General features: G+C 31.7%; 3 protein-coding genes across 3 annotated transcripts; all 3 read left to right on the forward strand.

Annotated features, from left to right (window-relative positions):
- Positions 1-2,808: 2,808 nt before the first annotated feature.
- LOTGIDRAFT_106023 (hypothetical protein) lies at positions 2,809-12,234 on the forward strand (the record flags this gene model as incomplete). The annotated part of the gene is made up of 13 exons (XM_009061949.1): positions 2,809-2,945; positions 6,845-6,948; positions 7,213-7,280; positions 7,551-7,641; positions 8,137-8,276; positions 8,994-9,113; positions 9,265-9,345; positions 9,700-9,799; positions 10,161-10,288; positions 10,782-10,931; positions 11,168-11,270; positions 11,573-11,797; positions 12,164-12,234. 13 exons carry the CDS (start codon positions 2,809-2,811, stop codon positions 12,232-12,234), a joined length of 1,518 nt encoding a protein of 505 aa, XP_009060197.1.
- Positions 12,235-14,998: 2,764 nt separating this feature from the next.
- LOTGIDRAFT_154246 (hypothetical protein) lies at positions 14,999-16,180 on the forward strand (the record flags this gene model as incomplete). The annotated part of the gene is made up of 3 exons (XM_009061950.1): positions 14,999-15,022; positions 15,150-15,737; positions 15,890-16,180. 3 exons carry the CDS (start codon positions 14,999-15,001, stop codon positions 16,178-16,180), a joined length of 903 nt encoding a protein of 300 aa, XP_009060198.1.
- A 1,394-nt stretch (positions 16,181-17,574) lies between these two features.
- On the forward strand, positions 17,575-18,732 carry LOTGIDRAFT_154247 (hypothetical protein; the record flags this gene model as incomplete). Its single annotated transcript, XM_009061951.1, has 3 exons — positions 17,575-17,598; positions 17,726-18,313; positions 18,466-18,732. The coding sequence occupies 3 exons, from the start codon at positions 17,575-17,577 to the stop codon at positions 18,730-18,732; spliced, it is 879 nt and encodes a 292-aa protein (XP_009060199.1).
- Positions 18,733-19,275: the final 543 nt, after the last annotated feature.

A 19,275-nucleotide genomic window follows, 5' to 3' on the forward strand; every position in this document is an offset into this window, starting at 1 on the left:
ATCTTGGACTGATTCAAATGTGACGAATATTCGATGAACATTTTTTGAGTTATTGCCATATTGTCTTCATCCGATTATAATATTTGATGTGATCATTTACATTGTCTAAAGCTTATTATTGGCTGTAACTGGACAGATTTAAGTCTTTATATATTTGGAATTCTCCCTCTGTAGGAATGGCTATAAAGATTGATGATGCTATTTTTTGCTAAACTGGATAGGGGACGGATTGATTCAACATCCAACAAGGATTCCCAATTGACATACGCACCTTTCGTGCTACATCCATCTCAGATACAGTGGGTATTGATGATATACTTGGTAAATAATAAGCTCTTGTTTTGCAATATATTTGTAGATAGGAGACAAGAAGAAAGGGTTGAAATTGGTGGCGTACAAACTTAAAACATGAAAAGAAAAATAATCTAATTAATTGCTTCAGGTTTAGAAGAGTGTAATGAACATTACTCTATTGTGTATATCTTAAAATTAAAAGATATGAAATGTGTTTTTATTCAACAAGAATTTAAATTTCTGTTGTCAGTAGAGAATATTATTGAGATTCTGACGAGAGTCAAGTCGAAGGACATGTAGACATAAAGAGTCAACGCTGTAAGTCTGACTGATCGCTTCAGAAAAGGCGTCTGACAATTTCACATCAATAAACTCAATTGAAATAGTGGTCTAATACCAAAATGACTCAGTAACTATAGCCTATAGCTCTAAAACTGGTACAATCCAGTAGGCCTAAAACTAACGTAATAAATTCTGTGGTCCATTAACAACAATCTGGAATTTGCATATACCTCGTGTTACCTGTGACCCAATAACAACACCTTTGTAAGCCAGTGGTCCATCAACCACTAGCCTGGTTTTACCAGCAACAATAATTCAGTATGACCAATGCCATTATAGAAATAGCTTGGGTTATGTAAGATAAGCAATGATCGTCGGGCTGTAATTATAGCCCCGACATTGTCAATATATTTCTGTATATGATAAAACCCTTCAAGGATTTGGAATTGGAAAAAATGAATATGGAAAAGGGGGCGCAACTCGCGCCATCGAGACTCTAATTGATCATAAACCAGTGAGCTAGACTTACTATTTGTAAGATTTTGAAACTTCTGTCATCATTAATTAGTATTGTGGTGCTGTAGAGAGGTAGGACATCTCAGATGCGACTGGTATAGACTCTGAATACAGACGTGTATTCAGACATCTATATTCTTGCCTGTCAAGCTTGACTAGTACTTATCCTTAATAAAGAGTTCTGACAATGACTTAACTAAGAAACAAGGTTAGATGATTTTCACTACCTTTTGTGTGGATTTTAACTAGAATTCGTACTGTAAGTACACAGGGAATCAATTGGAATATCCACACATATATCGTTACCGACGCTCGATAGTAACTTAAGTCTTGTTGAATTGGCGTGGCACAAGACACCCACTCTTAGTATACAATTTTCGCAAGAATTGTTGAGCTGCATCGAAAAAAACAGCAAATTTAGCAAAATGGATGAACATATAGATTTTTTTGAAACTTGTGTGTAAAATTGATATTTCCCCCAAAATCAACTTCAAACTGCCGTTTTTCAGTAAACGCATGCCGATAAAAAATATTTTAAAATATTGTTAAAAAGCAAATTCAATTTCACTTTATTATATGTAGGCCCTATAGCATGTCTTGGTGTGGATTTTATGGATTCTAATAAGATTAGTAAACGCACTACTACTACGGCAGCAGACGTCAAAGACGCTTATCCTACTTCACTATCGCGCCACCTAGTGTCTAACTCAATGGTACCGGTACCTCTAACCTGTAAAATCTATCGAAAACTAACCGTTCGTAAGGTGCTAGACAACGGGCCAGGTCCCAAGAATCCTATGTAGAATGCAATACCACGCAAAATTCGAACTCAACTTGCAGCTGATAGTGCTAACCAACATAACCTCTATTATTTATAAATAGGCTATAAAGCATTCTCGGGAAGAGGCGTTAAAGGAGTGTATCTAGGCCTACAAACGTATCTACAAACGTCGTCAATTCAGCCGACCATCAGAATATATTTGATTATACCTTCTTAAGTTACATATCATATCAGGAATATCAACGCGTGATTTTGAATATGAATTATGTACTTGTAATACCCTGGATTTTAAAAATAATATCTCAGGGTTTTACACCTAATATTTAATCTCCACCTAATATTGACGTTCGCAGCAATATAAGTGTTAGCCTTTAATACTTTCAGAGAAAGCAACGAACGACGAATCGGATGTTTTTCACATTTTGTCATAATGACATATTATTGAAACTAGTGCGGATTGTAGGTTGATAAGTCCCATATAACAATTGTTTTTCGCTAAGCAATTATAGGAAGAAAAATATGTCGTTTTTTTGGTCAGTAAGTAGTTCATTAGTAAATGAGACATTTTCTCTAATTAGCAAGTAATCAAACTAACATTACATTATGATCTGAGCACTGTCAAGCCTTGTGTCAATACCAGATTGTCATAGTGACAGAAATCCTATCACGTGACTTATTCTGCCGGAATCGAGGATAAATATCGATTTTTAGCAGACGTCTATTATGGTTTGTCTTGAACTGCATTAATATGATTATCAGGAATGGTTGAAGCAAAATGGCGTAAAGGAATCACACTGGATGTTTTTGCGACGTAAAGAACTGAATTTTTCCATCGAAATGGACGTGTAAAATAAAGATTTATTCATAGCATCTTGAGTCTAGAATAGTCCAATCAGATAATTCTTTGATCTGGAATTTCGGTGATTTTACAAAATATGGATAAATACGCTTTCACGTTTTCCAATCCAGGATGGCCGAACAAAATTAGGGCCTTTCTCTCGCAGTTTTCGGATTTTTTCAGTGCATTCGCTCAACATATAGCTCCAACCTATCACCATGATAGATGTGAAAGGTAAATAATATTTTATATTTATTTATTCATTGAGTTCTCTATTACAATCTGTCTATCTTATATTATCAATAATTCATTCATCTATCGTGAAGGATCGATTTAAATAGTGTAGTTTAACAACTGTTTGTTTTTGGTTTCTTAATGAAGCAAAAAAAAAGAACTTTTTATTAAGATCTTTAATACAGAATGAATTTTAGATGCGTTGTTTTTTTAAATGCAAAATTCAATCAAATATTTAAACTGAATTAGACTAGGATAGTCGGAAATTCCCTGAATTTTTCAGGACAGAAACAGAGTAACAGGTAACAGAGCATAGGCTAACTCCCGTCAAGGATTCACTAAAGTCACGAAGTTCTGCTTTGTCATTCTCGTTCATATGGTAGGCCTAACGCAAAGTTGGAAAACAGAACAGCTAGGCCTACCCCGAAATTCGGCATCGGATTCCTCTATAATCAAATAAAAAGAAATGAAAATGATTCCAATTAATTTTCATACCGTTTTAAACATTATTTCAGTAACGACTTTAATTCTGAAATTTGCTATGGGTAGCTAAAGTACAACACATAGGACAGAAAATAAACTATACACTGTAATATTGTAAGTTATAATTTTATTGTAGATTACTGATAGTTTTCGAGGACAGGCCTACATCTAAAAAAAATTGGATTTCAAAATCAAATGTGACAACCACTATATTTAATTTGATAAGAGTTTTGCCATAGTACAGCCTAATAAACAATGGGAATAAACAATGATTGCCGCAAAGATTGTGAAGGTTTCTATTAAACCGAAAACTCATGTTGAATTCTAAATTCCACACAAAAACGTCCTAATAATTTTGCGAGCAATTGCGAATCAATGAGTCGTAAAATTCGCAAATAACTTTAGGAATCTTTGTGTGTGGTAGGCTAAATTAAAAGGCCTAGGCCTATCTCCTGTGTTAAGATAATATATCTAAAATTATACCATATTCGTTCTCTCGTCTTTATTTTAGATATAAACTTACAAAACTTTTCTTTTCATCAAGGCGTAGTCTTGCTTAAACTAGCCATTTGAAAGGGGTATTCGAATCAAATTAAATTTATTTTGTAAAATTAGAGTAGTTGTGGCGAGGGATGGAGTTTATCGGACTATCAAAATGCAAATTCCGGAAGTTACCAGTAATAAGGACATGCGTAATAAGTAAACCGGATTGACAACATAACCTCGGTGTTCGTGTCAACATGCCTCGAGAAATAGAATCGTAAGTTTTTTCCTAAATGATCGTTTAGACGACTTAAATACTTGAAAAATAACTATAATTTGACTAATGGAGTAGTCCAAGATTAGTTTTATGCAACTGTCAAGTTGGTTCGATGTAAAAATATGCAATAACGAAGTAGAAAACAGACACTTTCAGTTTTCACTTCAGTCTCAATACCATTGATTGGATTGACTCAACATTCAGCAACCACAGATCAAAATCAGTGGAGATTCGTGGAGAGTTCTGAACGTTAAGCCACAGGCCCTTGAAGTTCTGTCAATATTAGTAAAATATAGGTTAAATGTGGAGAAAATAGTGCCAAGGTTTTTACATTGACACTGTTTTCTCCACATTGCCAAATATTCAAGGGCCTGGGGTTAAGCACTGAAGTTGACTTTTGACACAACTTGGCGTTGCTCATGTTCATTAGCACATAAGGTGCAGAAAAGTAGTACTGAAAACTCCATTCATGTTGACCAATATCAATATGTTTTTAGACAACCAAAACAATAAATTAGCCGTGTCAGTAAAGCACTTGGAAGTCATGTAATCTATCACTAATTAAAACGAAGTAGATTTTTCAATTTTGACATCACTGAATTGCAAATATTCCTCTAAATATAATGATTCTGTTAGGTGTACTTACTAGTTATGAAATTTGATATTCTATCATATTAATATTGGTTGACAAGATGGGATTTTAAATAAACCTTTCACCTTTAATAGGTGTTGATGTTCCATGAAAAAAGATACATACACGCTAACTGATTGTTGAAAGTGTATATTGGTCTGGTTAATCTTTCTGATTCTATGTATTTCAAATCAGATCTTGACCACATGTATTTATAAATAAGACAATTTATGGATAGATACTTCTAGAATATTTATTACTTCAATGTTTCAATGTGGTTCTCACACCATCATCAGGAATATAATAATGTATTTGTAATAGTACCTATATGTAATTAATTTAAGTTTAAGTGAAATTTATTGAAAGCACTATTTGGTTATTTTTTTTTAATATGAGATTTTGGATACAGTCAAGTCAATTGTTACTAATTAACTATGATATATGGGTACTAATTATTTTCAATACCATTGCTTATTTAAAGATTTAGAAATTAAAGCCTTAGGCATATCTCATTATATGATCTACTATTCATGAGAGTATTTTTGTTACAAAGATAGGTTAATCCCAAGGTTTATTATTTAAGCTGATCCTTAACGATTATAAGCTGACTTAGAATGAATTGTTCTTTAAATAATATAAAACCTGTATAGAGTACAAAAACTGAAATTGTGAACAATTTGGCCAATGAATTTTTTGGTTGGTTAATCTTATTTACTATATATATATATTTTGTTATTCTGTATTTCCATTATTAATTGTTATGCTTGATAAAGATTTCTGTATGTGAATTGAAACGTTGCAGAATTAAATTAAAGGAGTAGTATATCCATAATAGTTGTCCTTGCTGACTTATTTCTTAATGTTTATGTTAAGCTCTTGAATTAAGGTCTTCAGACTTACTTAATATATAACTATATATATATATATATATGGTGGGTCCGGTGGGTGGTGTTCGATTTCCACCTTCCTGAAATACTTAATACCACTTCATGACTTTTATCAATTCTATATGAACTTTTCATAAGCTTATAGAAACTGATAATATTTATTTGGCACTTTTTAAGTCACATATGGAAATTCTTAGCAAGTCGACATCTGATCTGGGATAACAGACCCCTTTATCCCTTTCTAAATTAGCTGTCCTATCCCCCAAAATATAAAATCATTTTGGGTCTGGTGCATTGACTTGTTAACTGAAGGCACAGTATCCACGAAATGTGCAAAGGGCTAAGGCCATATACTCATTCTATGTGCATTTACAAATTTACAAGTTATATTTTTGAAAAAAGCTAAACTTAAACCTTGATATGACTTGAAGTTTTCTAGTTGAAAGATATGATTATATATTTTTACTTCAATAATCAAATGATAATTTCATATATCCTTTGTGATTACTTAAAGATTTAATCCATCTGTTAACAGCATATCTAATCAATGATTTAATGTGTTGAAACCAGATGTCACCACTAACACTCTCTGACTCACATGCTTGTGGTCTATGTGACATATTTCAACCTTGTAAGATCAATAAGATTATGTCTACACATGTCACTATGCCTCCTGTTTATATCTTACTGCAGGTGTCTTGGTGTGGCGCTCAAAGTAAAGAAAATATAAAGCTCCCTTTCTTGGATACACTTACAGTGCCATGGCATCTATTTTGCCTATGAACTACCTTGGTTTGTTTTAAAAAATGAGCAAATGAAATATATGAAAATGTGTATAAAAGCTGTACAGTACTGTTTTCGGGGGTTCAAACCTCTAAAACCTCTTAAGCCTAACCCCTAATCCTGTTGCCAATTTTGTATTAAAAATTGTTTAAAAACTTTTGCTTCAATGTTACTGCTTTCAAAAGTTTGAAGCATCCCAGCTATTATTTTTTAAAAGGTAGCTGACTGGTGTAAAATTACTAATGCATAGGACGAGGCATAAATTTTTCCTTTTCTTCTACTGTTCATAAAGCAAACAATAATCGAACACTTGATAATAATGTGTATCAAATTCTTACTGTATTATATATTTCAGGTCTGTACAGATGCGTCTATATTCTCTCAATAAGAGGCAGTTTGTTTTAGTATTTGTTACGTTTTTTGCTTGTTTTGGTATATGTTTATTAGTAGGTTTAGCAGGTAAATCATAATTCAAAATACATAATTTTAAAAAATGTAATGATTCTTTTTTCAATTGTAAAATGTGTTAATGTTTAACTTGCACGTAGACTTTGATACAGTTGCAGTGAGCTACCAGTGAAATGTAAATGTAGTATTGTGCCACTGAATTAAAGTACAGGTTTTGAAAGTTTTATCAATAAATTTTAATCTACAGTATAAAGCTCAAATTTATTGAAAATGTCTTTCCTTGATATTCAATTTAATCTTATTTTATATGAATAGGTCCTCCTATAATAGAGACAGTCAATACCAATGTTTCTACCTTACTTCCAAAGCCAAAAGACTTAAAGGTAAAAGAGCTATAGGATGCCAAACTAATTCAATTGATACCCACTATACCTCTAAGAATAGAGAAGGATTTTCAGGTCATTAGGTTTAAAGCATTTTTACCACTGCAAACGATCCAAGCATTTCAGTTCTGAGTAATTTGACTGGACATGTCAAGCTTTCAGATCACGTGATGTCATTCTTGGATTGGGTTTATTATTGTTTATTTGTTGTATTTTTTCTTTCATGAAGATTCTCTGATACAAGCCTATTTTTTATGTTTCTTTCTTCAGTCAGGGCCATTTGTTCTACCATCACCACCTATGACAACATATCATCAACAATTATGGCTGGTATCACATATAATCACAGATAATGACGGAGGTATTGTCTTTCACTGTAATATTATAGTTCTAGATACATTTATCACTATATTGTTATTATGATACAAGCTTATTGAAAAGTATACTCAGCATAGAAATAGCATTGAAATAGAATATGAACTCAAACACCATTCTTAATCTGAAAAAGTTAGGCCTGGAAAGCCTCCTTTTGAGTTTTTTTGTGTTGTATCAGGAGGTGACAGCTGTTTCTTATACCTTTCTTGGTTGCCACTGTGGATGCATCTGTCTGTTTTCCTTCCTTAGTTTGAAGTGTCACTTTTCAACCAAGTTTGATTGTTTTTTAATCATGTAACAAAGAATTATGCTTGAATTGTATTACTTTAGATCTTGAGCATCAAAAATACTGAAGCACCTCTAGTTTTAACCAAAATTTTCATAAATCTTGGTTTTAATGCTGCAAAATGCTGGTTTCAATTAGTTTTATGTGGTCCACAGTCTTTCATGATACACTTATAATTATAATTAAAACTTTCAGACACTAATTTTGAGAAGTCATTTACTATGGGTATTAGGATACGAGGAATAGATGGTGATGATCAGGGAGTAGTAAAAGCAGATAATCCCCTACTAAGTGGTATCATGCATAATAGAACTAGAAGATTAAAATGCCAAAAGGTTTGATATTTTATTATTCTTCACTGATTAAAAATACAGATTTACATGATTGTTTAATTCTTTCTACAGACGACATAGCGGGTAAGTAGAGTCATCAACAGAAAGATATATGATCCATATTGTTTAAATCTGCATTTTTATGTTCAGATTAGGTGTTCTTAAAGGGACAGTTGGGGTATATTTGGGAAGTACGGTTCTAGAAATGTACGAAAATTGCATCATTCTTTAAAAATACTTCAAACTAGTAATTTTGCTCACTATTTCTATATATGCCTTTTCTATATATCACAGTGTATCTTTAATTGACGACTCGTCATTTTAACATTCAAATGCGGATAATTCTGGACACACATGGATTTGACGGCTCAAAATTCAGGAGCTATGGACACTATTACTGATTGGCTAAGCTAAAACATTCCTATTTCTGTGACTAAAGTATGATTGGTCCATAAAAAAATTTCCCTTTAATATTTGTTTACAAAAAAGAAAGCAATTTCTAATCTTAATTCAGGTTTTTTTGTTCAAAGTTTTTTACAACCACATTAAAATATTGACATGCTCGGGTCTATGTTTAACAATGGCAAGACACATGTGATACATGATACAGATACAATATTAGTGTGCTCTGTGTGGTCATGGATAAGTCTGACCATCAAGATTTGTAACCTTTCTGAAATGATGATTTTACTATTTGGTATATTGACTTGTCTATTTCAGAATTGTGAAGACATGATATTAATGCATCTTGGTTATTTAGATTTTGCTAAATACATAATAACTATTACATTTTATGGTTTAGAACATTCTAAGTTTGGTATTAAAGACATAGAATTTTCAGTAAGTATTTTGTTAGTCAAGATTTTATTTAACTATTTTTGTTTCAGAATGTGCAAATTCCCTTTTAGATCTTCTGGCTAATATAAGTGATGTAGCAATGCCTGGCAAATGTCTTAATTTTGTCTGTAAATTATTTCTATTTTTGCTTCAGTTTAAAACATACAATACAGCATTTACACAGATAGAGATTTGGATACGATTTATATTCTTAGTTATGTCTTTCTTTGCTACAGTAAGTATACATTACCTACAGTCTTGGATATTCAAAGAGTGCCTTCAGCTTGTGCTTATGTATTGGGATCTAATTGTAATTCCAGAATGAATGAATAACGCATCATTATGGCAAATACTTTTTAATTCAAATGATTTTGCTATAGTGAAGTCATAATAGATTTTTTCCAAATTACTTGAATCACGGATGTCTGACAGCAAATCAGAAAGGTGCAGGGATACTTGACCAAATAAAAAATCTCAACAAAAATTCTAGAAACGCTTGCTATTTTGATGACCTTTACTTTTCAAAGAGACTTTCTCTTGTGTTTTTATTTGAAAATAAAATACTTTATGGATAGTATTTTTCTTTCAGTGTATATTTGCCCATTCATTAAGAAAGTTTTCATTAAGAGATTGGTCTATAGAACAAAAATGGATGTCTGTGTTACTACCACTATTACTATTGTATGATGGTGAGTCAAAAATTTCTTTGTATACCTGTTTGATTACAATCCAAATCAAGAAAGTTTTTTTGTTTTTTTTTCACTGATCCATGATCTTAGAAAATTTATATGTATCACAAGTTCAGTCGAGTTTGATTTGAATTAAACCATTAATGTCCCATAATTCCCTTCAAGATGATGGCAAAGCTTCCATTGGGCACACTTTGATTATTTTTTTGGTATTTTTAATGTTAATTTTCAGATTACCATTCTATAATCTGAGTTTCATGTAAACTGACCCTCAAAATGCATGAAAACTTTTGCCTTCTGACAAATTATGATTTGCCTGTAGAAGACCTTCAAAGAGTAAATTAGATCTTTTTTGTTTCAGATCCTATATTTCCACTGACATTTCTAGTCAATAGTTGGGTACCTGGTATGTTTGATGGTATATTTCAAGCTACTTTTTTATGTGCCTTGTTATTATTTTGGTTGTGTTTGTATCATGGTGTACGCCAGGTAAGATTTTTGTGGTCTTGAAATTGGTGTTATCTCCCTTTAAACACTATAGTTTTTAACTGTTATTCTTACTGTATATTGGCCTATGCACAGATAATAACATAGTGTTTTAAGGCCCATGCATAAAAATTACATAGATTTGTTACTTTTACATTGTGATGTATATTATAAAAGACCCTTAGTGCACATATTTCTATCTCTTACATGATACACATTTCATTGTCATATTTGCCTTACCAACTGATTGAGTCAATTTTAGCTATAAATAGAAGTTTTCAGAAAAATCTCAATTTAGTTGTGCTGTAGAAGTTGAATGTTGTTATGGCAGAAATGTGATGAAATTGATGATATCTATTTGAGCATGTCAATTTCCTGATAATTGTAGATGGTTGAAATTGAGTCAGATGGTTTAATTGCACAATTCCCCCAAAAAATGAGTGTTGTTTAACTGGTAGCCAAGTTTATACCAATGTCAATTCTATCTTCATTTCAGACTGATAGAAGGTTTACTAGATTTTATGTACCTAAGTTATTAGTTGTTGGTTTAATATGGCTAGCAGCAGTGACTCTAGCCTCGTGGCAGGAATACAATGAACTACAGGATCCCACCTTTTACTATAGATTAGATCTGGGCAATTTTAAGGTAAATTTGACGTACATTTTGGACATCAACAATTAATTAAGATAATAACTAGGGTTTACAAGGATGCTTTCTACTAGCTGGTCCCTAGCTGGTCCCTAGCCAAACCTCATGACATTGATCTTTTCTGGATAATCTGTACATATTTACAACCGTCAACTAAATAATAAGGAATGATGACACATTCAAGGTCACAAGACTTTCAACCAATCCACAAAATAAGTAATTTTACATTTCAGGGATTCAAAATATTTTTCTTTGTTGTTGGTGGATTCTATTTATTGTACTTAGCTTATTTATTAATAAGAGCATATGCAGAGTTAAGGTCCATGCCTTTCTTTGGTAAGGTTCATTTACACGTTCTGTCTTTTCTTAGAACTAATGACAAACAGACAGACTTTGCATTATCTTTCTACCAACCTCAGTACCAAGATTCATATTATCAGGCAATTCTCAAGCTGTTCATATCAATTAGGCAGTGGCTAATTTTTTGTAATTGCACACTGCATGGCATTGACCATCCTTATGAGCTTATGTAGGTTGAAAAACTGATCAACTCTATGTAATTTTATGAAGTGGAAACTCATTTAGAAAGAATAATGCTGCGTTTTATCATCTTGAATGAAATACTGATTTTTTTTCAGATTTACGTTTAAAATTTATGACAGCGTTAATGGTAATAGTATTATCTATTAGTATTGTTATTACTGTGATGAGATTTGGTAGTGGTGTACTTAATGATAACTTTGTCTCCGAAATCTCTACAAATTATGAAAATTCCACAGAATTTGTCTCCTTTTATGGTCTTCTCAATTTATATATGTTTACCATGGCATTTGTTTATTCACCATCTAAAAATGCAGTGTATGGTATGTATATGTCATTTCTTTATATAAGTTATATTAGTAAAGTTTTCTTGTATATAATATTCAGCAATTTTCTAACCAAGTCAAGTCTGTGATAAATATTTGATTAAAGGGACTATGTCATCCTCAAGGTTCTGAGTTAGTTTTAAAAGCTAAACATTGAGCCACTTACTATTGACTGGATGCAGATCTATAATTAATATAAAAAAGAAACATAATGCAAGGTCATTTTGTTTCAGTTTACTCAACCAAATACTTCACTGGTTCTAATATTCATCATGATAAATCTAATGGTATTTACATTCAGTAATATTCATTGTCACTTGATCAGCTTTCATTTAAATTTCAAATATATTGTTCTATTTTCAGAAACCCATTTTAAAGATAATCCAGCTTTATCCATGTTAAATGATTCAGATGAAGAAATTCATTATGGGTAAGGACACAATTTAAAACACAAATTTCTTTTTTTTTTTATTTCTTCTTAGTGATACTACTTGTTTTTTTTTGGTATAAATGATTTCTACTGATTGTTTCCTGAACTAACCCCGACTAATTCCTAATTAATGTGGTAAATAATTTGAAACAGTTAGTTGTCCTGTAAGAAATGTAGTTATTATTTAATATTTCAGGTCTGATAATGAAGAATCATCGTTAACATCTACCACTAATCACAGACAATCCAATAGTAATAAATATGACAGTGATGAGGATACATTCCGATAAAATATACTCTTTAATCATTTATTTTCAGGCACTAAATTTCTTGGATTGGTTCTCTTAGCCATATTTGTGAGGATTAAAATTGTGAGAAAGTAAATTTTCCAAGTTGTTTTTTCCAGCCTTCTGCAAAATTCTTTAATTTTACTACTTATTGTAATTTTGAACTAATTATAGACATTATTCTTATTGTTATATACACTATTATTATTCAAACCAGTGTTTGCAAATGTTCAAGCAAATGATTTATTTTGTTTTTCGTGAGCATGTAAATTCGCATATTGAATGATCCACGAAAATTAAACCCTGGTGAATTTAAATGATATCACAGTATATTCTTCATCATTTTATTATTTATTGATATTTTATCCGAACAATGCATAATACTAAAATCCATACTAGAAGAATCTTGGTTAAGAAATATTTGTTGTTGGTAGTGTGCATCTACATCGAATTATTTGGTTCTGTATGCATAGATGATACAGTTTACATTCAGATATCAGTGACAAGTGGATTATTGATTTTTGGTTGCTGTCCACAATTGCTTTGAACATGATAGAAGCAGTTTTGTTCAGATTTTGAGAAACATGGTATGCATAGATATGTGAGGTCTTTGATGAATTTGATGTCATCATAATTTCTGGAGGCCTTGACCTTGTCAAAATTAAAAGTGATAAAGGATGTACTTTGACCAGATAATGATGTCCATTTGACATACTCCTCTAATGATTGTTATGATTTTCTTAAAATGGAGAATTTTGGTGACACCCATATAGAAACTTCTTCTAAATCCCTTTTTATCTTTATTAGAAATAACACATCAGAGCTTTGAAAATATTCGAAACCAAGATTCTTCAAAGTTATTTTTGTAGATATAATACTTATGTAAATATTTGTTCCCTGTAAATAGTTGATGTACATAATATATGTTATAAGTGATAACATTAATAAGTTATATTGTAAAACTTGGTTATGGGGTTAATCATGTCATAGTTATATGTAACATTTTCCTACAAAGTATAATGTTTATTTAAATGTAACATTAATTTTCATGATCAGTTTCATTAAAGAGCATTAGTTCATTTGTCGAAATATTATTTAAAGTAAGAAACTATATTGAGCTTTAGACTGATCTTCATCAAAGAGATTTGTAGAAGCCAAGTAGGAGTATCTTAGAATCATTAGTTACGTTCCTGCTTACAGGATGATATATAACAAGTGATAGATATAACCATGTTCAAAAATAATGTCCTAAATGGACATATTTTGTCTCTTATTTTAATTAATATACAGACATTTTGTTAATGGTTTGTCACATTCATTATTTCATTTAAAAGCTTAATCTTGTCCAAATTGTTCTCTTATTTAATTTTGTTGTATTATATTTTGTACCATTGTTATGTTATGGTCCATTTTTCAGTGATACCATCTGATTCAAATGTAAATCAATATGTTTTTTTGGTGAATGACTCCTCTTACCATCCATGATCGGATGAAATTGTTATGCACTAAGTAAAATATTCAACCAATCAAATGCTCTGTTCAATAAAAGGTTTACCATTACATGCAAGAATTCCTGAGATATTTACTGTGAACCATTGACTTCTAAGCATATTTTCAGTCCACTTTCAATTCTGTATCATTAGCTGGCACTAAAATAGGTTTTGACACATTAAGGTCAAAATACGACTGAATAAAAGTTAAAGACAAATAAAAATACGGAAGGTGATTGAATCAAACTATAGAATAGAAAATAAAACGATCTACATCTTAATCTGATTGATTGATACACTAACTTTGGAACGAAGACAATAAGAAAAATATGTATAAGAAGTATATATTTTATCAAACACTTGTTTGGAATAACTTAAACTGTAGTACTATTTTGTTAATTTTCTTTTTTTTTGGTTTTAATAAAAGATATGAATTCCAGATATTTGTTTAAAAGGCATCTGCAGAACAGAAGTATTTGTGCACGTTCGGTAATATTTAAAATGTAAGAAAGAAACACCAAAATAATATGGATTGCTCTTCCCGGTGTGTAGTTGCTTGTTGCTTGTCAATCTGCTCCAGATTAGGTTAATAAAGATGGGGAGAACTATGTTTCCATAATGGGAACTATCAATAATAGCATATGCTATGCAAACGACAAACAAGGCACCACCGTTGTCTTAGAGCAAACCTTGAAACAAGTAAATGAAAACAGCCCGTCAAACATTGTAGTCTGCATGAATCATTCATGAATCGTCATTGTTAATTACATCATTAATCAAATGTCAATTCGATCAGTGATTGAATTGTATTAATCCAATTAACTCGATTAAATATGCCAGCATTAGTCGAGTTGTCACAATACTGACAGACAGGAGTTGCTCTGTATTTGTCTAAAACTGTATTTAATGCTGTCCTGTCTTGGAAATTGTACATTACAAATTAATAAACTATTGATACAGATTAATATTTAAATTATTATCTAGTTTCAAAATGATATCTCCAGTTAATTATACGGTAAGTCAGTTGAAATTTTGAATGTCAATTTAATGATGTTAATGGTTGGATTTTAAACTATTATCAGAGATAAATCATTATAGTAATATCAATTATAAAGCTTTTATTACTTCATTTCTATTTTCAGGTATCTTCCTCGGACAGACAGGTTGAAAATGTGAGTCAGAAATCTGGATTTATACCCTACCAGAATCAACTTCAGTATACAATAGACTCTACAAGTTCTTACCAACCTACATTTCCTTCTTCATTTTATCAACCATGGGAGGTTTACAACTCACCACACCTGGAAACCAACTTCATTAGACAATCTTCTGTTACCATCGAGTCTCCAGTATCTAGAGATGGTAGCATTGAGTCTCATTTGGATCTTGATTCAAGTCCATCATCTTCAAGATATTCAACAACTCCTACCACAACTCCACCTCTAATTACCGATAGCGACAGTGGAAATTCTTCCGGATTTGTATCTGATTCTAGTCCCCAACCTGCCACCTCGTCATCACCTAACGTTCCTCCACCGATCTCTACAACAGACCTTGGTAGAAAATTATCTGATCCTGAGAAGACTACAAGCAAGAAGAATTCAAGAACAAATTACAGTCCTCAACAAGTCCGATCATTAGAAAAAATATTTCTCGATACGCCATATCCAGAGTCTGAAGTGATGGAACAGTTGTCTCGAGATCTGGATATTCCAGAGAAAAACCTGAAGGTATTTTTCTATTTACTTCTTTCTTAGCTAAATTGTATTTTTAGTTTGTCATATTCTCAATCGACATCTACTATAGTATATTTAACTTGTTTCTACTTTTAAAATGATATATCATTCAGTTTTAATATTCATCTGATGGTTTTGTTTTTCAGATTTGGTTTCAAAACAAGCGTGCCAGATGGAGGAAACGAGTCCGTGACAACAAACCAGCTTTCCCACCAATGAATCCTAGCTACATTCCACCAGTTGCTACAAACATTACACAATATAGTATGATGTCTCCTTCAGCATTGATGTCCCAAGTATTACCATCGGGAGTTGTTTCCCGACCAGTTTATAATATACCGTCTTCCATCCCAGCGACATCCAACACTACCACATTTCAAAGAGCCATGCCTTTTCCAACATACGTCAACTCGTACATGTATCCCCAGTTCAGATGATGACCTAATCATATTGTTTATTGTTAATGATATTGTTTTAAGATTGTTATATTGTTACTTTAAGATTTTCTAGTTATTTATCAATAAAATATTATTTAAATATCCTATACACACATTTCTTCATTTACCATCTTCAAATTTAACAGTTACTTGAAGATATAATTGAATTTGCAACAAGCAAAACATAAGACTTTTGATTGTTGTGGTTTTCCAACTGTTACTGCTAAAGTTTGCTGTGACACTGAAATTGTTTCATGCAGTTTGAACCATGTGTTAAAGGACAGGTGTATCATTTTTGGGGGCTTGATTTTAGTCTGGAATATATCTAAATAGTCTTCGGAAATAGTAGAAATGCATGAAAATCACATAATTCCTTTAGAAATATTTCAAACTAGGAATTTTACTCACTATTTCAATATATGTCTTTTCTATATATCACAGAGTATCTTTAATTGACGATTCGTCATTTTAACATTCAAACGCAGATAAGTGTGGAAAGACATGGATTTGAAGGCTCAAATTTCGACGGTGAGCTGTGAACTCTATTACTGATTAGCACAGCTAAACAAATTCCAGTTTCTGAGACTAAAGTGTGATTGTTCAAAAAATGGCTTACATGTCCCTTTAAACTATACATTGTATATATAATGTTTAAATGCTGAATAAAACCTATTTTGGCTTATGATATTCCAATGTAATACAACTTCTATAAGGTTGGTTGCTAAATGCTGGTACACACAAGGGTCTTATTAATGATTTAAGAAAGATATATGGCTCAATGTGATAGATGCTCCTTAACTTAAACTATATTTATTTATAATTTACCAATTATACATACATAAAGATAAATAATGGTTTCTTCTTGGAATCTATCATAAAATAATAATGTTTGTCTTTAGGTGAATCAAATAACTGAACGTGACAAATAAAATTGAATGATATAACTTGAAATTGGGACAGTGTTCATCTGATAAAACTTTGTATCAAATAGTATCTTTAATCTACTCGAGCAATAGATAGTTATCGAGAAAAACAAATCGTTAAAATAAATTAAGATAGCAATTAGACCAAGCATAGATGTAAATATGACTGCTTGTATATGTTACTGTTTTAAATTAACAAAGTGAGATAAGTAAAACTTCATCATTCATGAATCATCAATGTTAATTACATCATTAATCAAATGTCAATTCGATCAGTGATTGAATTGTATTAATCCAATTAACTCGATTAAATATGCCAGCATTAGTCGAGTTGTCACAATACTGACAGACAGGAGTTGCTCTGTATTGGTCTAAAACTGTATTTAATGCTGTCCTGTCTTGGAAATTGTACATTACAAATTAATAAACTATTGATACAGGTTAATATTTAAATTATTATCTAGTTTCAAAATGATATCTCCAGTTAATTATACGGTAAGTCAGTTGAAATTTTGAATGTCAATTTAATGATGTTAATGGTTGGATTTTAAACTATTATCAGAGATAAATCATTATAGTAATATCAATTATAAAGCTTTTATTACTTCATTTCTATTTTCAGGTATCTTCCTCGGACAGACAGGTTGAAAATGTGAGTCAGAAATCTGGATTTATACCCTACCAGAATCAACTTCAGTATACAATAGACTCTACAAGTTCTTACCAACCTACATTTCCTTCTTCATTTTATCAACCATGGGAGGTTTACAACTCACCACACCTGGAAACCAACTTCATTAGACAATCTTCTGTTACCATCGAGTCTCCAGTATCTAGTGATGGTAGCATTGAGTCTCATTTGGATCTTGATTCAAGTCCATCATCTTCAAGATATTCAACAACTCCTACCACAACTCCACCTCTAATTACCGATAGCGACAGTGGAAATTCTTCCGGATTTGTATCTGATTCTAGTCCCCAACCTGCCACCTCGTCATCACCTAACGTTCCTCCACCGATCTCTACAACAGACCTTGGTAGAAAATTATCTGATCCTGAGAAGACTACAAGCAAGAAGAATTCCAGAACAAATTACAGTCCTCAACAAGTCAGATCATTAGAAAAAATATTTCTCGATACGCCATATCCAGAGTCTGAAGTGATGGAACAGTTGTCTCGAGATCTGGATATTCCAGAGAAAAACCTGAAGGTATTTTTCTATTTACTTCTTTCTTAGCTAAATTGTATTTTTAGTTTGTCATATTCTCAATCGACATCTACTATAGTATATTTAACTTGTTTCTACTTTTAAAATGATATATCATTCAGTTTTAATATTCATCTGATGGTTTTGTTTTTCAGATTTGGTTTCAAAACAAGCGTGCCAGATGGAGGAAACGAGTCCGTGACAACAAACCAGCTTTCCCACCAATGAATCCTAGCTACATTCCACCAGTTGCTACAAACATTACACAATATAGTATGATGTCTCCTTCAGCATTGATGTCCCAAGTATTACCATCGGGAGTTGTTTCCCGACCAGTTTATAATATACCGTCTTCCATCCCAGCGACATCCAACACTACCACATTTCAAAGAGCCATGCCTTTTCGAACATTGTTCAGATGATGACCTAATCATATTGTTTATTGTTAATGATATTGTTTTAAGATTGTTATATTGTTACTTTAAGATTTTCTAGTTATTTATCAATAAAATATTATTTAAATATCCTATACACACATTTCTTCATTTACCATCTTCAAATTTAACAGTTACTTGAAGATATAATTGAATTTGCAACAAGCAAAACATAAGACTTTTGATTGTTGTGGTTTTCCAACTGTTACCGCTAAAGTTTGCTGTGACACTGAAATTGTTTCATGCAGTTTGAACCATGTGTTAAAGGACAGGTGTATCATTTTTGGGGGCTTGATTTTAGTCTGGAATATATCTAAATAGTCTTCGGAAATAGTAGAAATGCATGAAAATCACATAATTCCTTTAGAAATATTTCAAACTAGGAATTTTACTCACTATTTCAATATATGTCTTTTCTATATATCACAGAGTATCTAAAATTGACGATTCGTCATTTTAACATTCAAACGCAGATAAGTGTGGAAAGACATGGATTTGAAGGCTCAAATTTCGACGGTGAGCTGTGACTCT

This window comes from Lottia gigantea, assembly GCF_000327385.1.
Source record: "Lottia gigantea unplaced genomic scaffold LOTGIsca_5, whole genome shotgun sequence".
Taxonomy (NCBI): domain Eukaryota; kingdom Metazoa; phylum Mollusca; class Gastropoda; family Lottiidae; genus Lottia; species Lottia gigantea.